We start from the raw sequence: 24,890 nt of genomic DNA, 5'->3' as shown, positions 1-24,890 counted from the left end.
ATCTGGTGTGGCCACCAGCTGCATTAAGTACTGCAGTGCATCTCCTCCTCATGGACTGCACCAGATTTGCCAGTTCTTGCTGTGAGATGTTACCCCACTTTTCCACCAAGGCACCTGCAAGTTCCTCGACATTTCTGGGGGGAATGTCCCTAGCCCTCACCCTCCGATCCAACAGGTCCCAGACGTACTCAATGGGATTGAGATCCAGGTTCTTTGCTGGCCATGGCAGAACACTGCCATTCCTGTCTTGCAGGAAATCATGCACAGAAGGAGCAGTATGGCTGGTGGCATTGTCATGCTGGAGGGTCATGTCAGGATGAGTCTGCAGGAAGGGTACCACATGAGTGAGGAATATGTCTTCCCTGTAACGCACTGAGTAACAACAACAAGCTCAGTCCGATGATGCTGTGACACGCTGCCCCAGACCATCACGGACCCTCCACCTCCAAATCGATCTCTCTCCAAAGTACAGGCCTCGGTGTAACGCTCATTCCTTTGACTATAAACGCAAATCCGACCATCACCCCTGGTGAGACAAAACCGCGACTCGTCAGTGAAGAGCACTTTTTTGCCAGTCCTGTCTGGTCCAGTGACGGTGGGTTTGTGCCCATAGGCGATGTTGTTGCTGGTGATGTCTTGTGAGGACCTGCCTTACAACAGGCCTACATGCCCTCAGTCCAGCCTCTCTCAGCCTATTGCGGACAGTCTGGGCACTGATGGAGGGATTGTGCGTTCCTGGTGTAGCTCGGGCAGTTGTTGTCATCCTGTACCTGTCCTGCAGGTGCGAAGTTCGGATGTACCGATGTACCGATCCAGTACTGACATTGCAATTTATTGCCCTGGCCACATCTGCAGTCCTCATGCCTCCTTGCAGCATGTCTAAGGCATGTTCACGCAGATGAGCAGGGACCCTGGGCATCTTTCTTTTGAAGTTTTTCAGTCAGTAGAAAGGCCTCTTTAGTGTCCTAAGTTTTCATAACTGTGACCTTAATTGCCTACTGTCATTTAAACAGGGAAAACCACAAGAGGTCTTAAAATGTCTCTTAGGTTTCCCCTTACCTCACCTTGCCAACGTGTGTTTACATTAGTACTTTGCCTCTTGCTCCACATCCTCTCTTCTGTGGGTTAGTCATGCAGGGAGGGGGAGGGTTGGCTCCCTGACATACAGCAGATCTCAGGTGCCTCTCTGCCACTTCCCACTTCTTGGATGTGTTGGTTGGCATAATAACAGGTAACCAGAGCCCTCTGGGAGTGTGTTCAGCGCCATGTCACATGGTTAAAAGGGGAATGATTGCGCACAGGTGGGCAGGCCAGAGGTGCCATACCCTACACAGATTAACCCAACTAAAGTCCATACACACAATAATACTGGATATGTTGCACACTCCATTCTTATAACAGAAACTGATCCCCACATTCCAAACCATTCCTCTCTTCACATGTCTCTCTGCTCCATCTCCATCACTCCTCTGAATGACTAGAGGTGTCCAGAGCCCCAGTGGCTGGTGTTCTCGCACTCGTTTGCTCGCTCACTCACCATCAGGGCATGCCTTTTTACCCGGAGAAAGAGAGAGCCTTGTTATTGTCACCAGAGCAGAGAGAGAGCGTCATCCACCACTGAGCAAGCATGGGACTCAGAGGAAAGAGTGTAGTTTGCATTTCAGTGGAGGAATCAAGCATGGGACTCAGAGGAAAGAGTGTAGTTTGCATTTCAGTGGAGGAATCAAGCATGGGACTCAGAGGAAAGAGTGTAGTTTGCATTTCAGTGGAGGAATGAAGCATGGGACTCAGAGGAAAGAGTGTAGTTTGCATTTCAGTGGAGGAATCAAGCATGGGACTCAGAGGAAAGAGTGTAGTTTGCATTTCAGTGGAGGAATCAAGCATGCAGATGATTTGCGTGAGGATAATTATACAGTATTAGAGGCAGGACAAAAGTAATCTGTTCCCTGCCTTGTCACTGATACAATTAAGGGACTCCTGGGCTTTGCTGGGTTATTTTCCTGACAATTTGGCAAATTGCAATTGGCAATGAGTTGTTTCATCCATGGATTGTCAGAATATCTATTGCGTGGGATTTTACAACTATTATGGAAAATATATGTTGTCGTTATTAGTCACTGTCACTTTGAGATGACTTGGATGCATAGCGAAATGCAATCTGCTCCCAATTTGGCTTGGCTCTAAATTTAGACCAATGTAACAAAACATGAATTATTAATAAATGTTTAAGGCTAAACAGTGCATGTCTCTTGCTGAAGTAGACATGCACACAGTGCTGTCGGTGAGACGCTGAGTGGTAATTAAGCGTTTCGTTTTATCAAGCAGAAAGGAAGCATCGGGAGCTGTGCCAAGGCCAGATAGTTGGGTCGGCCCCTGGGCCTCATGTTCTCCACTGTGGTGTGTCCGGTTGGCACTTATCTTCTCCATGTGTGAGAGACGCTAGCAGAGGGGATGGGATCGTAGTATGCAAGGGAGAGGCCTTGTGATAGAGGGAGGGAGTGTGTGTGTGTGAGGCGAGTGATAAGACAAGGAGGGGTGACGGGTTAAGGCACATGTATATGTAGTATAGTATATGTATGTACAGTGCATTCAGAAAGTATTCAGTCCCTTGACTTTTTCCACATTTTGTTACGTTACAGCCTTATTCCAAAATCGTATTATCAATCTACACACAATGCCCCATAATGACAAAGCAAAAACAGGTTTTTAGAAATATCAGTTATATAAGTATTCAGACCCTTTACTCAGTACTTTGTTGAAGCACGTTTGGCAGCATGCTTCAATGGGAGTTTCTCCCATTCCTCTCTGCGGATCCTCTCAAGCTATGTCAGGTTGGATGGGGAGTGTCGCTGCACATCTATATTCAGGTCTCTCCAGAGATGTTCGATCGGGTTCAAGTCCGGGCTCTGGCTGGGCCAGTCAAGAACATTCAGAGATTTTTCCCTGAAGCCACTCCTGCATTGTCTTGGCTGTGTGCTTAGAGTCGCTGTCCTGTTGGAAGGTGAGCACTCTGGAGCAGGTTTTCATAAAGGATCTCTCTGTAGTTTGCTCCGTTCATCTTTCTCTCGATCCTGACTAGTCTCCCAGTCCCTGCCACTGAAAAACATCCCCACAGCATGATGCTGCCACCACTATGCTTCACCATAGGGATGGTGCCAGATTTCCTCCAGATGTGACTCTTGGTGACTCAGGCCAAAGAGTTCAATCTTGGTTTCATCCGACCAGAGAATCTTGTTTGTCATGGTATGATAATCCTTTAGGTACCTTTTGGCGAACTCCAAGTAGGCTGTTGTGCATTTTACCGAGGAGTGGCATACGTCTGGCACTCTACCAGAAGGGCCTTATTGGTGGAGTGCTGCAGAAATGTTTGCCCTTTCGCATCTCCACAGAGGAACTCTGGAGGTCTGTCAAAGTGACCATCACTTCCCTGACCAAGGCCCTTCTCCCTTGATTGCTTAGTCTGGCCAGGCGGCCAGCTCTAGGAAGAGTCCTGGTGGTTCCAAACTTCCATTTAAGAATGATGGAGGCCACTGTGTTCTTGGGGACCTTCAATGCAGAAATCTTTTGGTACCCTTCCCCAGATCTGTGCCTCGACACAATCCTGTCTCGGAGCTCTACAGACAATTCCTTCTACCTCATGACTTGGTTTTTGTTCTGACATGCACTGTTAACTGTGGGACCTTTTTATATAGACAGGTGTATGCCTTTCCAAATCCTGCCCAATCAATTGAATGTACCGCAGGTGGACTCCAAGTTGTAGAAACATCAAGGATGATCAATGGAAACAGGATGCACCTCAGCTCAATTATTGAGTCTCATAGCAAAGGGTTTGAATACTTATGTAAATACGGTATTTCCATTTTTTTTTTTTTTAATACATTTTTTACATTTTCTAAGGAACAGTTTTTGCTTTGTTATTATGGGGCATTGTGTGAAGATTACTGAGGAACATTTTATATTTATCCATTTTAGAAAAAGTCTTTCATAACAATGTGGAAAAAGGGAAGGGCTCTGAATAGTTACCGAATGCACTGAAATTGTGTATGTCTGTAATGTCTATGTTATTGTTTTAAAATGTATGTAAATTGTAAAGTGTTTTTTTCTGTAATGTATTTTTCGTTATGTGTCAGACCCCAGGAGGTCTAGCTGACGCCAATGGCGACAAAAAGTGGCTGTGAAAGTGGCTGTGAAAGAGTGGGAGTTGTTGAGCAGCTGACATGGGGGGTGGTCTGCAGGGAGGCGAGGACCCAACGGAGCACAAGGCACCCAGTGTCCTCAGCCTTCTCCAACTGGCTGCGGCTGTGTGTGAGTGTGTTTCAGGCATGTGCACGAGCGGGTATGTAGCCTCAGCCTTCCTGGTGTGGTGTGTGCACGGTCTTTTCTGTTCCTCTTCTGATTTCATGACACAAGTAGCTTAATTCCATCTTTATTGATGTGTGTGTGTGTGTGTGTGTGTGTGTGCGTGCGTGCGTGCGTGCGTGCGTGCGTGCGTGCGTGCGCTTTTGTTAGAAGTCCCTGCATGAGCTGTGGAGGATCGATGAGGCAGTGTCGCACCCTCAGCTCTAACCATTCTCACTCTCTCACTCATACACACACACACACACACACACACATGGCTGGGCTGGGATGCCTGTGTGCTACGGGAGTTGGTCTGCCTGCTGACAGTGCTAGATGGCAGGATTAAGTTGTTTCTATCAGAGACGTTTCTATGGGCTGTGGTTCAGGTATGCCACATGTAATGTATTATGTGTCTACCCTGCCAGAATGACTGAGAAGGGAGAGCACAACAGGGCTGCCTGAATGTCCTTCCCAGGAGAGTGTGAAAGGGGCAGAAAGAAAGGAAATAGAGACCCCACCATAGAGGTCTATTAAAACTCACAGCAGGAGCCCATTGTGACAATGGATCGATACCGTACTGCTGCTACTTGCAGAGGAATTGGAACAACCTCTGTCAGTAACATCCATTTAGGTTGGAAACATTTTATGTAGGTTAGAATGTAACAGAATACACTGTGAATAGTCTTTCCTCTACCTATTCCCACTTACTTCCATTAACCCCTCTTCACTACCTAGCTAGCTCTTCTCTGCAGAATATTTGTGTAGTCTTTGTGGTGTTGTTTTCCTTGACCACTCCTCATCCAGCTATGTGGTGACAGAACTGATGCAGAGTGACCTCCATAAGATCATCGTGTCACCTCAGCCCCTCAGCTCAGACCACGTCAAAGTGTTTCTCTATCAGATCCTCCGAGGTAAGACCTCTCCGACACGCTCACACACTCCCAGATCACATTGCAAACATTAAAACGTGATATTCACACACATATCAGTTTGAATCGTCATGATAAAAAACGGGGTGGGACCTTCACACAAGGAACTGAATCCTTCCCGGTGTGTGTTTTGTCTGTAGGACTGAAGTACCTGCACTCAGCTGGCATCCTACATCGAGACATCAAACCTGGCAACCTCCTGGTCAACAGCAACTGTGTGCTTAAGGTTGATCTACTGTCCTCTCCTATCTAACATCTGAATCCTCCTGTGATGACATGTATTACTCAACTGAGATCTACACTATGATATTTATGAGGTCAACTCGGGGTTGGAATCTGACCTGTGGAAGTACAGTATCTGAAATGCGTACGCACGCACACACACACACATTCCTGACTCCTGCTCTCACTTGCTGTCTGGCGCCCCGAGTCTCTGTAGCCTGTGTTACTGGGGGTCTGACGCCCCAGTGGGATTCTTCATCCTGGGGTCTAGTAATGGAGGCCCTGCCTGGGCTTATTCTACCCTTAGCTCCCCCTCCTCCCTCACAGACAACTGGGAGGGGTGCTAATCCACGGGTGGGGGAGAGAGAAAGTGAGGAGAGGGTGGAGGACAGTGATTCTCTGGCTGACTCTGGAGAACAGATTGTCTCTCGCAGACATTTACTAATTTAGCTACTAATTCTAATTTCCCAAAAACCTTCCCTACACATTCTGGGCTATTTTCAGAAAAACCCATCCCTGCCTGCCTCTGTGAGGCTCCCTGCATATGATTGGGTGCTGTCTGCCCTTGATATCGCTGTGTTCCTTCTCTACCAAGTCTGCCATTATTTTAGAGAGGTGGTCATTCAATTTCTGATAAATATCCCCTTCCAAAAATCTCCCTCAGCAGCATCAGCTACTCAAGCAGTTTGATTTAGTTGTGTACAAGCTGGTGGGGAGCAATCGTCTGGAGTAATGTGACCCGTAGCAGTGCGACACTAATGTGGCTCCCCAATCCTTCACTTCCTGTCATTCTGACCAGAATGTATATTTAGCTAACAGAGCAAAAAAAATACATTGAGAGGGGGTCGAGACAGAAGTGTGTTCCTGTAGGGACACCATAGAAAAGGTTGGTAAAATCAACTTCAGTGAGTGTTTTCATTGGAAAATATAATTAGTGATGTGCCATGCATTTCTGAAAAAGCTGCTCATCCCTTGAAGAGTTTGGGGGGAAAAGCGATGAGGGAACAAAGAAATTCGTCCGTTTATGAACAATCCAAGTATTCCTTTCTTTTGTGTCTTTAGACGTATCGGACGATGTTGTCATTCAGTTATGTAACAATTGACTCAGAACAGTCACAGTAAGCTGCCAAATAATAAATAGTGTATCTTACAAGAAGCTGCATGCATCTGAACCTTGAGTTAGGTTGGGTTGGGAGGACTAGTCTATTTGTATATTGGTATTGATGGATGTATTAATGTGAACATGTTCTCTGCCTTCATCCCTCTCCAGATCTGTGACTTTGGGCTGGCGCGGGTGGAGGAGCTTGACGAGTCTCGTCACATGACTCAGGAGGTGGTGACCCAGTATTACCGTGCGCCAGAGATCCTCATGGGCAGCCACCATTACTCTAACGCCATCGACATTTGGTCTGTAGGATGCATCTTCGCCGAGCTACTGGGCCGACGCATCCTGTTCCAGGCACAAAGCCCCATCCAGCAGGTAACCAATATTGTAAACACTGGGGACATGTTGATCTGTCATCTGGAATACTTGCTGATCTAGTAGTCAGTGCAGAGCATTTCTGGGCTTATTTCATGAGAAAAAAAGGTATTCGCTATCCTTAGTTGTGTTAGTCTGTAGACTTCACTGAGCACTTTCAGCTTGAGCAGAGCTTTCAGAGATCAAGTTTGTATTTGAAAACAGAACAGAGTTTCCTTGAATCTTTAGTGTCCGTGTCTCTAGACCTTGGGCTCTGGTCCTGCATCATCCTTGAATCTTTAGTGTCCGTGTCTCTCCAGACCTTGGGCTCTTGTCCTGCATCATCCTTGAATCTTTAGTGTCCGTGTCTCTCCAGACCTTGGGCTCTGGTCCTGCATCATCCTTGAATCTTTAGTGTCCGTGTCTCTCCAGACCTTGGGCTCTGGTCCTGCATCATCCTTGAATCTTTAGTGTCCGTGTCTCTCCAGACCTTGGGCTCTGGTCCTGCATCATCCTTGAATCTTTAGTGTCCGTGTCTCCAGACCTTGGGCTCTGGTCCTGCATCATCCTTGAATCTTTAGTGTCCGTGTCTCTCCAGACCTTGGGCTCTGGTCCTGCATCATCCTTGAATCTTTAGTGTCCGTGTCTCCAGACCTTGGGCTCTGGTCCTGCATCATCCTTGAATCTTTAGTGTCCGTGTCTCTCCAGACCTTGGGCTCTGGTCCTGCATCATCCTTGAATCTTTAGTGTCCGTGTCTCCAGACCTTGGGCTCTGGTCCTGCATCATCCTTGAATCTTTAGTGTCCGTGTCTCTCCAGAACTTGGGCTCTGGTCCTGCATCATCCTTGAATCTTTAGTGCCCGTGTCTCCAGACCTTGGGCTCTGGTCCTGCATCATTTACATCCCTTTCAGAAATTACATGTTGCCTCCCGATTGGCATAGCGGCCTAAGGCACTGTTTTCGCATTGCTAGAGGCGTCACTACAGACCTGGGTTCAATCCCAGGCTGTGTCCCAGCCGACCGCGACCGGGAGACCCATGAGGAGGCGCAAAATTGGCCCAGTGTTGTTCGGGTTAGGGGAGGGTTTGGCCAGGGGGGCATTGCGCTTTAGCGACTTCTTGTGGTGGGCCAGGCGGGGTAAAAAAACTAAAATACAGATGACATGTTGAGTTAGCTGGGGAGGGATGAATGCAGTTTTATGTCTCAGCACACACTACTCCCTTTCACTTCTGATATCGACACAAATGGCTCATGTCTAAAATGACATGTGTTCACAGATACTGTAGGTTCACAATACACTGCAAAATTGTATTCTGGAGCAATACGTCAGTACACAAAATACATACAGTACAGCTCCCTGGAGTCATTTACTTAGCCTGCCTCTCTCAACTACTTTGCCTTTACTGCATATGTGCCATAGCGTGTGTTTGTGTGAGTGCGTTCATGCATGCATGTCTCAAGCACAGTAACATAAGCTGCATGGTGTTCTTCTGTGTTGAAGCTGGATCTGATCACGGACCTGCTGGGAACTCCCTCTCTGGAGGCCATGAGGACGGCGTGTGAGGGGGCCAGGGCCCACATCCTCAGAGGACCACACAAACAGGTAGGGACACATATGAGCGGTGTATGTTTTCTGGAGCAGGACAGCAGATGAGTCTCCTGAGCAAGGTTTTCAGAAGTCCTACAAATGACAGGAGTCAGTGATGAATGGTCCTCTTGGACAGAAAGATGGTGTTTTGTTGAGGTTTTGTTCCACCTCTTTGTTTCATTGACTTTTGTATTGACTCTAGTTATTTAAAGAACATAGGTTTCACACCTCACTGAGAAAAGATCCAGCTGTTTGTGTGTGTGTTAGGGCTGACCCCAATTAGTCGACTGGTCGATTGTTTGGTTGATAGGCTGTTGTTCGACCAATATTTTGTTAGTCGAGCAGTAGCAACTGTATATGTATGCATGCATGTATGTACAGTTGAAGTCGGAAGTTTACATACACCTTAGCCAAATGCATTTAAACTCAGCTTTTCACAATTTCTGACATTTAATCCTAGTAAAACATTCCCTGTTTTAGGGCAGTTAGGATCACCACTTTATTTTAAGAATGTGAAATGTCAGAATAATAGTGATATAATTAATTATTTCAGCTTTTATTTCTTTCATCACATTCCAAGTGGGTCAGAAGTTTACAAAACACTGAATTAGTATTTGGTAGCATTGCCTTTAAATTGTGTAACTTGGGTCAAACATTTCGGGTAGCCTTCCACAAGCTTCCCACAATAAGTTGGGAGAATTTTGGCCCATTCCTCCTGACAGAGCTGGTGTAACTGAGTCAGGTTTGTAGGCCTCCTTGCTCGTACACGCTTTGTCAGTTCTGCCCAGACATTTTCTATAGGATTGAGGTCAGGGCTTTGTGATGGCCACTCCAATACCTTGACTTTGTTGTCCTTAAGCCATTTTGCCACAACTTTGGAAGTATGCTTGGGGTCATTGTCCATTTGGAAGACCCATTTGCGACCAAGCTTTAACTTCCTGACTAATGTCTTGAGATGCTGCTTCAATATATCCAATATATCCACCTAATTTTCCATCCTCTATTTTGTAAAGTGCATCGGTCCCTCTTGCAGCAAAGCACCCCCACAACATGATGCTGCCACCCCCGAGCTTCACGGTTGGGATAGTGTTTCCTCGGCTTGCAAGCCTCCCCCTTTTTCCTCCAAACATAACATGGATCATTATGGCCAAACAGCGCTTTTTGTTTCATCAGACCAGAGGACATTTCTCCAAAAAAGTATGATTGTTGTCCCCATGTGCAGTTGCAAACCATAGTCAGGCATTTTCATGGCGGATTTACAGCAGTGGCTTCTTCCTTGCTGAGCGGCCTTTCAGGTTATGTCGGTATAGGACTTGTTTTACTGTGGATGTAGATACTTTGGTGCCTGTTTCCTCCAGCATCTTGAAGGTCCTTTGCTGTTTGTTCTGGGATTAATTTGCACTTTTCGCACCAAAGTACGTTCATCTCTAGGAGACAGAACGCGTCTCATTTCTGGGCGGTATGACGGCTGCGTGGTCCCATGGTGTATATACTTGCGTACTATTGTTTGTTACAGATGAACGAGGTACCTTTAGGCGTTTGGAAATTGCTCCCAAGGATGAACCAGACTTGTGGAGGTCTACAATTGTTTTTCTGAAGTCTTGGCTGATTTCTTTTGATTTCCCCATGATGTCAAGCAAAGAGGCACTGAGTTTGAAGGTAGGCCTTGAAATACATCCACAGGTACACCTCCAATTGACTCAAATGATGTCAATTAGCCTATCAGAAGCTTCTAAAGCTATGACATCATTTTCTGGAATTTTCCAAGCTGTTTAAAGGCACAGTCAACTTAGTGTATGTAAACATCTGACCCACTGGAATTGTGATACAATGAATTATAAGAGAAATAATCTGTCTGTAAACAATTGTGGAAAAATTACTTGTGTCATGCACAAAGTAGATGTCTTAACCGACTTGCCAAAACTATAGTTTGTTAACAAGAAATGTGTGCAGTGGTTGAAAAATGAGTTTTAATGACTCCAACCTAAGTATTTGTAAACTTCCAACTTCAACTATGTATGTGTGTGTATATATTTTTGTATGTGTGTATATATACAGTGGGCAAAAAGTATTTAGTCAGCCACCAATCGTGCAAGTTCTCCCACTTAAAAAGATGAGAGAGGCCTGTAATTTTCATCATAGGTACACTTCAACTATGTCAGACAAAATGAGAGAAAAAAAATCCAGAAAATCACATTGTAAGATTTTTAATGAATTTATTTGCAAATTATGGTGGAAAATAAGTATCTGGTCACCTACAAACAAGCAAGATTTCTGGCTCTCACAGACCTGTAACTTCTTCTTTAAGAAGCTCCTCTGTCCTCTACTCGTTACCTGTATTAATGGCACCTGTTTGAATAATATAATATAATATAATATATGCCATTTAGCAGACGCTTTTATCCAAAGCGACTTACAGTCATGTCTGCATACATTCTACGTATGGGTGGTCCCGGGAATCGAACCCACTACCCTGGCGTTACAAGCGCCATGCTCTACCAACTGAGCTACAGAAGGACCACTCCAAGTCACACTCCAAACTCTACTATGGCCAAGACCAAAGAGCTGTCAAAGGACACCAGAAAAAAAATGTAGACCTGCACCAGGCTGGGAAGAGTGAATCTGCAATAGGTAAGCAGCTTGATTTGAAGAAATCAACTGTGGGAGCAATTATTCGGAAATGGAAGACATACAAGACTACTGATAATCTCCCTTGATCTGGGGCTCCACGCAAAATCTCACCCCGTGGGGTCAAAATCACAAGAACGGTGAGCAAAAATCCCAGAACATGGGATTTTTGGGGGGACCTAGTGAATGATCTGCAGAGAGCTGGGACCAAAGTAACAAAGCTTACCATCAGTAACACACAACGCCGCCAGGGACTCAAATCCTGCAGTGCCAGACGTGTCCCCCCGATTATGATTTTTCAACACCGATACCATTTTTTAAAAATGTATTTGTAAAAATGACAATTACAACAATACTGAATGAACACTTATTTTAATTTGGTTTACATAATGCAAAAACAAAGTGTTGGAGAAGAAAGTAAAAGTGCAATATGTGCCATGTAAGAAAGCTAATGCTTAAGTTCCTTGCTCAGAACATATGAAAGCTTGTGGTTCCTTTTAAAAATATTTTTTTTTTAACCCCTTTTTCTCCCCAATTTCGTGGTATCCTATCTTGTCTCATCGCTACAACTGCCCTACGGGCTTGGGAGAGACGAAGGTTGAAAGTCATGCGTCCTCCGATACACAACCCAACCAAGCCGCACTGCTTCTTAAAACAGCGCACATCCAACCCGGAAGCCCGCCGCACCAATGTGTCAGAGGAAACACCCTGCACCTGGCAACCTTGGTTAGCGTGCACTGCGCCCGGCCCGCCACAGGAGTCGCTGGTGCGCGATGAGACAAGGATATCCCTACCGTCCTAACCCGGACGACGCTATGCCAATTGTGTGCCGCCCCACGTACCTCCCGGTCGCGGCCGGTTATGACAGAGCCTGGGCGCGAACCCAGAGTCTCTGGTGGCACAGCTGGCGCTGCAGTACAGCGCCCTTAACCCCTGGGCGTTGGTGGTTCCTTTTAACATGAGTCTTCAATTTTCCCAGGTAAGAAGTTTTAGGTTGTAGTTATTATAGGAATTATAGGACTATTTGTCTCTATACCATTTGTATTTCATTAACCTTTGACTTTTGGATGTTCTTATAGGCACTTTAGTATTGCCGAATGTAACAGTACAGCTTCCGTCCCTCTCCTCGCTCCTACCTGGGCTCGAACCAGGAACACATCGACAACAGCCACCCTCGAAGCAGCAATACCCATGCAGAACAAGGGGAACAGCTACTCCAAGTCTCAGAGCGAGTGACGTTTGAAACGCTATTAGCGCGCACCCCGCTAACTAGCTAGCCATTTCACTTCAGTTACACCAGCCTAATCTCTGGAGGTGATAGGCTTGAAGTCATAAACAGCTCAATGCTTGAAGCACAATGAAGAGCTCCTGGAAAAAGGCACGGAAGTGCTGTTTGAATGAATGCTTACGAGCCTGCTGGTGCCTACTACCGCTCAGTCAGGCTGCTCTATCAAATCACAGACTTAATTATAACATAATAACACACAGAAATATGAGCCTTAGGTCATTAATATGGTCGAATCCGGAAACTATCATCTCGAAAACAAGACGTTTATTCTTTCAGTGAAATACGGAACCGTTCCATATTTTACATAAGGGGTGGCATCCATAAGTCTAAATATCCCTGTTACATTGCACAACCTTCAATGTTATGTCATAATTACGTAAAATTCTGGCAAATTAGACAGCCCAAACTGTTGCATATACACTGACTCTGTGTGTAATGAATGCAAGAGAAGTGACACAATTTCACCTGGTAAATTTTGCCTGCTAACCCGTCCAACGATTGTGCTTTTTTTTCGCAAATGCACTTTTGTTAAATCATCCCCCAGCGTTGCATCGATTATATGCAACACAGGACACGCTAGATAAATGAGTAATATCATCAACCATGTGTAGTTATAACTAGTGATTATGATTGATTGATTGATTGTTTTTTATAAGATAAGTTTAATGCGAGCTAGCACCTTACCTTGGCTTCTACTGCATTCGCGTAACAGGCAGGCTCCTCGTGGAGTACAATGAGAGGCAGGTGGTTGTAGCGTTGGACTAGTTAACTGTAAGGTTGCAAGATTGGATCCCCCGAGCTGACAAGGTAAAAATCTGTCGTTCTGCCCCTGAACAAGGCAATTATCCCACTGTTCCCAGGCCATCATTGAAAATAAGAATGTGTTCTTAACTGACTTGCCTAGTTAAATAAAAGGTATAAAAAATTTAAAAATACAGATTTCCGATTGTTATGAAAACTTGAAATCGGCCCTAATTAATCGGCCATTCCGATTAATCGGTCGACCTCTAATATTGACTGACCTTCATGTCTTAAAGTAATGATGCTTATTTGAGCTGTTCTTGCCATAATATGGACTTGGTCTTTTACCAAATAAGGCTATCTTCTGTATACCAACCCTACCTTATCACAACACAACTTATGGGCTCAAATGCATTAAGAAGGAAAGAAATTCCACAAATTAACTTTTAACAAGGCACACCTTTTAATTAAATTAATGCATTCCAGGTAGGACTACCTCATAGCTCCCGCTGTCATCAAAGCAAAGTGTGGCTACTTTGAAGAATCTAAAATCTATTTTGATATGTTTCACACTTTTTTGATTACTACATAATTCCATGTGTTTTTTCATAGTTTGTATGTCCACTATTATTCTACAATGTAGAAAATAGTCCAAATTAAGAAAAACATTAGAATGAATAGGTGTGTCCACACTTTTGGCTGGTACTGTATATATTTGTGCCCATCTCAGGGAACTAATCCATTGTGGAGACCTCGACTAAAAGTCCATTTGATATAATATTCTGTATGAGGATCAGGAGCTCGGGCTCCCGAGTGGTGCAGCAGTCTAAAGCACTGCAGGCTGTGTCACAACCGGCCGCGACCGGGAGACCCATAGGGCGGTGCACAATTGACCCAGCATCGTCCGGGTTAGGGGAGGGTTTGGCTGGGGGGGGCTCATCGCGCTCTAGCGACTTCATGTGACGGGCCGGGCACCTGCAGGCTGACTCTGGTTGTCAGTTGAACAGTATTTCCTCAGTCACATTGGTGTGGCTGGCTTCCGGGTTAAGCGGGCGGGTTTTAAGAAGCGCGGTTATGCTGGACGCATGACTCGACCTTCGTCTCGGCCGACCCCGTTGGGGAGTTGCAGAAATGAGACAAGATCGCAATTGGATATCACGAAATTGGGGAGAAAAAGGGGGCAAAATACACAAAAAAGAATAATAACAATTAAAAGAGGAACATTAGCTCAAACAGTAGAACATTTGAGGTGTCTGTACTCAGCTCTGGTGAGCTCCGGCCCAAGTCAAGCACTGCTTCTTATCCCTTTCGCAAGTAGCCTACAGCTGTGTCTGTCCCAAGCTCACTGGCGCGGGAAACTCTGAGGAACCTGAATATTTTATCCAATGCTACAAGTTCGCTAGCGCAAGCTTCTGACTGGACCCAAGTTAATAGTTGATACAATGATTAAAGTTCATTGCAGACAAGCCAAGCTTCGCCAATGTGATTTATAGGATATTTATTTTTATCATGATATTTTCTACCTGGAGGCTGCAGTTTTTATTTTGTTGGCTTTATGTAGGCTATTTTTACATAGTTGACAATGGGAATAAAAAGTAACTTTTTAGGTTTGTATCATTTTCATTTAGATTAGTATTTTGATTAACCACATGACAATGATTTTGAGATATGAAGACATTATTATAAATAAATGAAACTGTTCCACAAAAATCTGCATATGAAACCATAACGGGCACGCAGATCAGTAGAAATTGTGAAATAAATTGACATTCCACATGAGAAAGGTTGCCGACTCCCCATGTAGCCTATTACCGGCAACTTCAGGAGAGCAATGGCAGAATCCAGCAGGAGCGGGAGGAGAATGGTTAGGTCAGGTTATTTTTTCCCCTCTGGTTATCTAGATATCTGGCTCTCTCTTGTGTCTTATTTCAACAGTCAGTTTAACGTATCAGACCAGCTCAATGCGTATATAGTTGATTTTATTAAAACACATACGTTTAAACATTTCGACCAATCAATTGGTTGAAAGAACTGATTACTTTCGGTCACCAAGATTTGTCTTGTCGGGGACAGCCCTGGTGTGTGTGAGTGTGATCCTACAGTCCTCTGGAGCTCATGTCTTCATTACTAAGGCTCGACAGATTTGTGTAAGTGGGTCGGGTCTCTGTGAAAGGAATGAGATAGCCAGTAACCAGCCAATGGTTGATTGGTATTTGATGTGTGTTCTGTGCGTCTTCCATGTCTGATTTGGGCAGATGGTATCCTGCAGGAAACAGGAACTACAGAGCAAGCACTGTGGCTTTGCCCCCTGCCTCCCATCGACCCACACGCCAGCCCACTCTTCTACCTCCTTGCCATCTCCCTACGTCGTGTGTGTGTGTGTGTGTGTGTGTGTGTGTGTGTGTGTGTGTGTGTGTGTGTGTGTGTGTGTGTGTGTGTGTGTGTGTGTGTGTGTGTGTGTGTGTGTGTGTGTGTGTGTGTGTGTGTGTGTGTGTGTGTGTGTGTGTACATGCACACGGCCACCACCCACCATCACTGTAAGCAAACGCTGACATTTGGATGACCTTGTCACTCGACGCTCCCTCCCATGTGTGTGTCTCCTGCAGGCTAGGCAATGCGTGGAGCAGGATGTTTTAATCATTTCTATCGACTGACGTTTAGATTACAGACCTGGGGCCGATAGGGACAGCATAGGGAGAGGAGGGAGGGGTAGGGGAGTGATGGGGGATGTGGGTTGGAGGATGGTGGTGGGGTCCAAGCCAAAAGGGATCATGTTTCCTGCCACCAGTGCAGTCCCAGGACACATTGTGCCATCTTGCGGTTGAAGTTGGAGGGAGGGGGGCTTGACGGTAGTCTCAAAAAGTGTATGACGCTCACAGAAATGCAGTGGTAGGAAATATATTAACATCTGGGGTTAATCTTACACCCCCAACAACCATGCTGGTCCTCTACTTGCAGGGTGGCTGTTCATCTGAACCCCCTCTCCCTGATTCTCACAATTCTATATGTATTGCGATTTGATACTGTGTATTTATTATGATTTGATGTTGCAAAAATATTGCTCACCATATGTCTGCTGCAGAGTGACGAGAGAGTCATGAAAACAAATTGGCTCTCTATTTAAAAGAATATGGAGAACAAGCTTTGAGTTTTGGTGGAGGTACAGCAAACTACCATAAAAATAATATTGTGATATTGTCTAAACAATATGATACAGTATATCATCAAAAAGAATATCCTGTAATGTAACTGGATTTTCCCCCCCATTACTACCAACCATGCTCTACCTGCAGGGTGGCTGTTCAGTGGCTGATTTGCATCTTTCTGTGGATGATTATTCACAAGTTGACCTCATTCAGTACATAACATCTCTGTAAAAGCCCTGGTTTTAGCTGTTCCTTCAGGTGCAAGTTCAACGCTTACAAGATGCAGCCAGAGGTCAACACACTCTTGGAGTTTTTGTGGAGAGTTTGGGGAGCTACGTATTCACGTAAGAGGACAGGCTCTTTGTGAAGATAAGAGAGGTGGAGAGAATGAAGCATCACAGAGAGCCCCTGCCCTCTTCTCATCCCCCCCCATTCTTTTCGCTCTGGAGGAAGTGAAGGACCTGCGAGAGGAGGATGAGAGGGCAGAGGAGAGGGTGAGAGGTTGACCAAGGAGCTTTGAAGAGGGAAGAAGGGGTTCCTTTTTACGCAATGGGGGTCTGGGGTTTTGGAGCTTGGGAGGGAGGGATGGGGGGAAGAGAGAAATGAAACATGGCAGGAGGAGGAGCGAGTGCCATTTTTGAAAGGTTTTCCGAGCTGCATCAGCAACGGCATTACATCTGTTTGTTCTCCCAGACAGCGAGAACGTCCACAGAGAAGTACAGGCACTCGAGCTGCTTCTCACTAACCTAATGTAGATTCCTCTCCTCTTCTTTTCACTAACCTAATGTAGATTCCTCTCCTCTTCTTCTCACTAACCTAATGTAGATTCCTCTCCTCTTCTTCTCACTAACCTAATGTAGATTCCTCTCCTCTTCTTCTCACTAACCTAATGTAGATTCCTCTCCTCTTCTTCTCACTAACCTAATGTAGATTCCTCTCCTCTTCTTCTCACTAACCTAATGTAGATTCCTCTCCTCTTCTTCTCACTAACCTAATGTAGATTCCTCTCCTCTTCTTCTCACTAACCTAATGTAGATTCCTCTCCTCTTCTTCTCACTAACCTAATGTAGATTCCTCTCCTCTTCTTCTCACTAACTTAATGTTGTCAGCGATTGGGTGCAGAGATGTAGCGGAGTTTTGAGGTTTTGACCAACACAACGGAGTTTACTCAAAAAGTCAAGCAAAAATTCCAATTAGGAAAAAACATACACACTAACACATACAACAACCACTAAAGACAACAACAATCACGGACAGAACAGAAACGTATACCAGAGTGTTAAATAAGGTAATAATACAGACAAAACAAAACGAAACTGAGACGGTGAAACTCCTGGAGCAATGAAGGATCTAGGATGTCCTCCGCCGGTACCCAGCATCTCTCCTCCGGGCCGTACCCCTCCCACTCCACGAGGTACTGAAGGCCCCTTGCCCGACGCCTTGAGTCCATGATGGCTCGTACGGTATACGCCGGGACCCCCTCGATGTCCAAAGGGGGCTTAGGAACCTCCCGCGCCTCAGACTGCTGGAGCGGACCAGCCACCACCGGCCTGAGGAGAGACACATGGAACGAGGGGTTAATACGGTAATCGGAGGGAAGCTGTAACCTGTAACACACCTCGTTCACCCTCCTCAGGACTTTAAATGGCCCCACAAACCGCGGACCCAGGTTCCGGCAGGGAAGGTGAAGGGGCAGATTTCAGGTCGAAAGCCAGACACGATCCCCCGGTGCATACACCGGGGCCTCATTGCGGTGGAGGTCGGAAATCGCCTTTTGCCTCCTGATGGCCCATTGTAGCCACACATGGGCAGCGTTCCATGTCTCCTCTCAGTGCCGAAACCATTCATCCACCGCAGGAGCCTCAATCTGGCTCTGATACCATGATGCCAGGACCGGCTGATAACACAGCACACACTGAAACGGTGATAGGTTGGTAGAGGAGTGGTGGAGGGAGTTTTGGGCCATCTCCGCCCAGGGGATGTAAACCGCCTCCTCCCCAGGACGATCCTGGCAATAGGACCGCAGAAACCTATCCACATCCTGGTTGACTATTTCCACCTGCCCATTACACTCGGGGTGGAAACCTGAGGTAAGACCCCCAGGCATTCCATAAACGCCCTCCAGACTCTAGACATAAATTGGGGACCCCGATCAGAAACTATATCCTCAGGCACCCCGTAGTGCCGGAATATGTGGGTGAACAGGGCCTCCGCAGTTTGTAGAGCCATAGGGAGACCGGGCAAAGGAAGGAGACGGCAGGACTTAGAAAACGGATCCACCACGACCAGGATCGTGGTGTTACCCCACGACGGGGGAAGATCAGTTACGAAATCCACCGATAGGTGTGACCACGGTCGTTGTGGAACGGGAAGGGGTAGTAATTTCCCTCTGGGTAGATGTCTAGGTGCCTTGCACTGTGCGCATACCGAACAGGGGGAAACATAAACACTCACGTCCTTAGCTAAATTCGGCCACCAGTACTTCCCAGCAAGGCAGCGCACCGTCCGACCGATGCCAGGATGACCAGAGGAGGGTGACGTGTGAGCCCAACAGATCAAACGATCGCGGACATCAAACGGAACGTACAGACGCCCAGCTCGACACTCAGGGGGGGTGGGCTCTGCACGTCGTGGTGGTCAGTCCAAATGAGAAAAGGGTGTCTAGCTCCCTCAAGCCAATGTTTCCACGCTTTCAGAGCCTTGACAACAGCCAACAACTCCGGTCCCCCACATCATAGTTTTGATCCGCCGGGCTGAGCTTCTTCGAAAATAATGCACAGGGGCGTAGCTTTAGTGGCGTACCCGAGCGCTGAGACAGCACAGCCCCTATCCCTGCCTCGGACGCGTCCACCTCAAATATGAACGCTAAGTAGGGATCAGGATGAGCCAGCACGGGAGCTGAGGTAAACAGAGCCTTCAGGTGACCAAAAGCCCTGTCCACCCCAGCTGTCCACTGCAGTCGCACCGGTCCCCCCTTCAGCAGTGAGGTAATGGGAGCCGCTACCTGACCAAAACCCTGGATAAATCTCTGATAGTAGTTGGCAAACCCCAAAAAACGCTGCACCTCCTTTACCATGGTTGGAGTCGGCCAATTACGCACGGCTGATATGCGGTCATTCTCCATCTATACCCCTGACGCTGAAAAGCAGTACCCTAGGAAGGAGACGGACTGTTGGAAGAACAGACATTTCTCAGCCTTGACGTACAGGTCATGTTCCAACAGTCGACCAAGCACCCTGCGCACCAGGGACACATGCTTGGCGCGTGTAGCGGAGTATATTAGAATGTCATCTACAAAGGATTGGAAGACTGATGGAGCATTTAAATGGCCCCACAAACCGCGGACCCAGCGGTCCAGACGTCCGCGGGAGGCCATCAGGTTATCCAGCCGGATAGACAAGTCCACCAGCTGGTCCAGGTTGAGAGCGGTGTCCCTGCAGGCTAGCTCCCTACGAACGTCCTCTCGTAAACTACACCTGTAGTGGTCGATCAGGGCCCGCACGGCATGACGAGGTACTCATAATGCCCAGAAGTGCTGCTAAATGCTGTCTTCCACTCATCTCCTGCCTGGATACGCACCAGGTTGTAAGCGCTCCTGAGGTCCAAATTTATGAAGAAGCGCGCCCCGTGTAATGACTCGGTCATACTGGCTATGAGTGGTAGCGGGTAACTGTATTTTACCGTGGTCTTATTTAAACCTCGATAATCAATACACGGGCGCAAACCTCCATCCTTCTTCTTCACAAAAAAGAAACTTGAGGAGACAGGTGAGATGGAAGGCTGAATGTATCCCTATCCCAGAGATTCGGTGACATATGTCTCCATAGCCACCGTTTCCTCCTGTGACAGAGGATACACGTGACTCCTGGGAAGTGCAGCTTCTAACAAGAAATCTATCACACTATCCCCCTGTCAATGGGGTGGTAATTGAGTCGCCTTGTTTTTACAGAAGGCGAGTGCCAAATTGGCATATTCGGGGGGAATGTGCATGGTGGAAACCTGGTTTGGACTTTCCACCGTAGTGGCACCTAAGGAAACACCTGCACACCTCCCTGAACACTGACAGGACCATCCCTTGAGAGCCCTCTGTTGCCACAAAATAATAGGATCATGAGAGGCCAACCAGGGAAGACCCAACACGACAGGAAACGCAGGAGAGTCGATCAGGAAGAGACTATAATAATAATATATGCCATTTAGCAGACGCTTTTATCCAAAGCGACTTACAGTCATGTGTGCATACATTCTATGTATGGGTGGTCCCGGGGATCGAACCCACTACCCTGGCGTTACAAGCGCCATGCTCTACCAACTGCATAGCAATGGGCGCTGTGACCTCCCCAATTAGCCCCGACCCCAAAGGACGATTATCTAAGGCATGTACAGGAAAGGGCACATCAACAGGAACAATAGAGATCCCTAATCTATGTGCTAAGGAACGGTCAATAAAGTTCCCAGCTGCGCCTGAATCTACTAGCGCCTTATGCTGGGAATGTGGGGAGGTAACCACATGTGTGCAACAGAGGGCTCTGGGTGAGTTGTGTGCCTACTCACCTGGGATGACCCACCAGTGCTCTGCCTGCTACCTCGACTTCCTGGAGAACCACCCCAGCACCGACCAGCAGTGTGCCCTCTGCGGCCATAGCTAGTACAGGGAATGGTCCCCCCTCTGGTCCCCCTCATAGCAGGTTGAGGTGCGGGTGGAGGTGATGTAGGAATGACAGGAAAGCCTCCTCTCTCCCATCTGTCCATTGTTTGCAGCACGCGATCCATGGCTGTCCCTAGACTTTGTAACATGGTCGCGTGCTGCTGGACGCGCTCCTCTACTGGGAGAGAAGGGCTGGCTGCACCTGCTGACTCCATTTGACCGGTCCGTGATTCTGTCAACGATTGGGTGCAGAGATGTAGCGGAGTTAGGCGGAGGACACAGGTTTTTAGCAACACAGCGGAGTTTACTCAAACAGTCAAGCAAAAATGTCCAAATAGGAACATACATACACACTAACACATACAACAACCACTAAAGACACCAACAATAACGGACAGAACAGAAATGTATGCCAGAGGGTTAAATAAGGAACATGATATGGGAATTGAAACCAGGTGTGTGTAATACAGACAAAACAAAACTGAAACATGGATCGGTGGGGACTAGAAAGCCGGTGACGTCGACCACCGAACACCACCCGAACAAGGAGAGTGGCCGACTTCGGCGGAAGTCGTGACAAATGTAGATTTCTCTCCTTCTCACTAACGTAATGTAGAACTAAACTAATGTAGATTTCTCTTCATCTCACTAGTGTAATGTAGAACTAACCTAATGTAGAACTAACCTAATGTAGAATATCTCTCCTTCTCACTAACCTAATGTAGATTTCTCTCCTTCTCACTAACGTAATGGAGAACTAAACTCATGTAGGTTTCTCTTCATCTCCCTAACGTAATGTACAACTAACCTAATGTAGAACTAACCTAATGTAGATTTCTCTCCATCTCACTAACCTAATGTAGAACTAAACTCATGTAGATTCCTCTCCTCTCCTTCCCACTAACCTAATGTAGATTTCTCTCCTTCTCACTAACCTAATGTAGAATTAACCTAATGTAGATTCATCTCCTCTCCTTCCCACTAACCTAATGTAGAACTAACCTAATATAGATTCCTCTCCTCTTCTTCTTACTAACCGAATGTAGATTTCTCTCCTCTCCTTCTCACTAATCTAATGGAGCTCCCTCTCCTCTCGTGTCCTAGCTGCTTCGCACTACTGTAATGGCGCTTCCTCTCCTTCTCACTACTCTAATGAAGCTTCCTCTCCTTCTCACTACTCTAATGAAGCTTCCTCTCCTTCTCATTACTCTAATGAAGCTTCCTCTCCTTCTCACTACTCTAATGGAGCTTCCTCTCCTCGTTACTCTAATGAAGCTTCCTCTCCTTCTCACTACTCTAATGGAGCTTCCTGTCCTCACCTGCTCTCTTTCATCTGTACTGGTGTGAGAGAACAGGACCGGCAAGCGCAAATTCCAGGTAGACATCCACCATATCCCTTCACCCCTAGTCTGTTTTCAGAGCAAGCTGTAGATTAGGGAGAGAGGAGATGAGAAGAGGACACCGCTTTAGAGTCTTGGGATGCACCCTGAGTCATCCAGAAAAGGACTGCAATAACTGGTCCAGTCATATGAGATGTATAGAGAACTTGAAGGAATGCGGCCCTTAGATTCTTTAGTTGTGATTTGTTCTCATATAGTCTAATGAAATAACCATGTTTTGAGGGGAAAATAGAACACACCAGTTTGCTAGCCCTCACCCACCCTGATATGGAGGCTCAGACAGGTCAATACCCCATGCCAAATGAGTTTAGAAATAAGAGAAGGGATTGAAAGCTGCTAAGCACACCCTCGCTACTCTCACGCACGCACGCACACTGTGTATGTGTCACTCCCTCTCTTTCGCTCTCTCTCATGCAAACACGCACGCACACCCCCCCCAACCACTCTGCTCTACCCTGGAACCACGGCAAAGCACAGTGAAGGGTTTTCTGCTGAATCAGGAAGCCTCACTGCCAGTCTGCTGTTACCTGGGCTGTTCATCTGGGTAGAGAAGTTACCAGAGGCTGCTACTCACACACTCCACTCTGCTGCTGGAGCACACACAACACACACACACAATCCAAATAAACCCGCCTTCCTCTTTCTCCAAATCTTTGTACAGAACAGTCTAATATGGCGTTGACATGCTGGTTGGACCCTAGTCTCTGGCGGTTTGTTCAAGTAATTACCTACATCTTTATCGGCCCATCCCATTTTTCACCAGTCTCATCTCTTAGCTCCAGGAGGCTAGCTAGCGTTAGTAGCAGGTTTGCATGAGTAAACAGTGGAATCACATCCACTTGTCCACACCACCATACATCCCCAGGTGCAACTCTTCCTTTCACAGTGCCCTGCTGTAGCCTGGGAATGCTTTGTTGTTGAATGGCAGATTGATGTACAACTTGTTTGTTGTGCTCTGGGCAGATTGATGGGGGCAGAGAGAGAGGGCAATGTTTGAGGGGAGGGTGTGGGAGAGGCAAGCAGCTTGCCCTGGCTGCCCCTGGTGTAAAATAGCACAGGTGGATGTGACAGCCTGGAGGTGTATTGGGTTATTGTCCTGTTGAATAACAAATGATAGTCCCACGAAGCCCAAACCAGATGGGATGGTGTATCGCTGCAGAATGCTGTGGTAGCCATGCTGGTTAAGTGTGCCTTGAATTCTAAATAAATCATAGACGGTGTCACCAGCAAAGCACCCCCACACCATAACACCTCCTCCTCCATGCCTTACGGTGGGAAATACATGCAGAGATCATCCGTTCACCCACACCGCGTCTCACAAAGACACGGCGGTTGGAATCAAAAATCTCTAGAGACCAAAGGATAGATTTCCACCAGTCTAATTTCCATTGCTCGTGTTTCTTGGCCCAAGAAAGTCTCTTCTTATTATTCCTGTCCTTTAGTAGTGGTTTCTTTGCAGCAATTTGACCATGAAGGCCTGATTCACACAGTCTCCTCTGAACAGTTGATGTTGAGATGTGTCTGTTACTTGAACTCTGTGAAGCATTTATTTGGGCTGCAATATCTGAGGCTGGTAACTCTAATGAACTTATCCTCTGCAGCAGAGGTAACTCTGGGTCTTCCATTCCTGTGGCGGTCCTCATAAGCCAGTTTCATCATAGCGCGGTTTTTGTGACTGCACTTAAAATAAACTTTCAAAGTTCTTGAAATGTTCCTTATTGACTGACCTTCATGCCCCACATCAACATTTTTCAACCAGCACAGGCTTCATAAAATCACAAATAGTGATTAAATAAATCACTTACTTTTGAAAATCTTCCTCTGTTTGCATTCCCAAGGGTCCCAGCTACAACATGAATGGTTGTTTTGTTAGATAAAATCCTTCTTTATATCCCAAAATGTCAGTTTAGTAGACACCATCGATTTCTGTAATCCACTCGTTCAACATCCAGACAAAGGAATCCAAGAGGCTGCAGCTAAACTTTGTTCAAACAAGGCAAACTATGTTTCTATTCAATCCTCAGGTACCCTAAAATGTAAATAAACTATCATATTTCATATGGAAAGAAGTATGTTAAATAGAAATGTAAAATTAGCATGCGCACGTCCTCTTTGTCGCGTGCGAACAAACTGATTTTCCCCTGAGACTATTTGTGTAATAACTCAAAATTCTTACTCGTTTTGGAAGAAACCAGCCTGAAACCTTGTACAAAGACTGTTGACATCTAGTGGAAGCCATAGGAATTGCAATCTGGGAGATAGAAAATAATATTTCTGGTTTGTTTTTCTTTGGATTTTCGCCTACCATAACAATTATGCTATAGTCTCATACATTATTTCAACATTTCCACAAACTTCAGAGTGTTTTCTATCCAACGCTACCAATTATATGCTTATCCTGGCTTCTGGGCCTGAGTAACAGGCAGTTTACTTCGGGCACATCAGTCATCCGAACTTCCGAATACTGCCCCCTAGCCTTAAGAAGATTTATAAAGAATCTCAA

General features: G+C 46.3%; 1 protein-coding gene across 1 annotated transcript in view; it reads left to right on the top strand.

Moving 5' to 3' along the window:
• LOC124005050 (serine/threonine-protein kinase NLK) overlaps positions 1 to 24,890 on the top strand; it is a 91,771-nt gene that overhangs the window by 56,540 nt on the left and 10,341 nt on the right. The window contains exons 4-7 of the mRNA XM_046313919.1: positions 5,143 to 5,249; positions 5,408 to 5,493; positions 6,760 to 6,969; positions 8,450 to 8,551. Of these exons, the coding sequence (XP_046169875.1) occupies positions 5,143 to 5,249; positions 5,408 to 5,493; positions 6,760 to 6,969; positions 8,450 to 8,551 (505 nt within the window). The remainder of the gene's footprint in view (positions 1 to 5,142; positions 5,250 to 5,407; positions 5,494 to 6,759; positions 6,970 to 8,449; positions 8,552 to 24,890) is intronic.

The sequence above is a fragment of the Oncorhynchus gorbuscha genome, linkage group LG19 (genome assembly GCF_021184085.1).
Source record: "Oncorhynchus gorbuscha isolate QuinsamMale2020 ecotype Even-year linkage group LG19, OgorEven_v1.0, whole genome shotgun sequence".
Classification (NCBI taxonomy): domain Eukaryota; kingdom Metazoa; phylum Chordata; class Actinopteri; order Salmoniformes; family Salmonidae; genus Oncorhynchus; species Oncorhynchus gorbuscha.
Note: the sequence above shows the minus strand (reverse complement) of the source record. Positions and strands in the feature narration are given on the sequence as shown.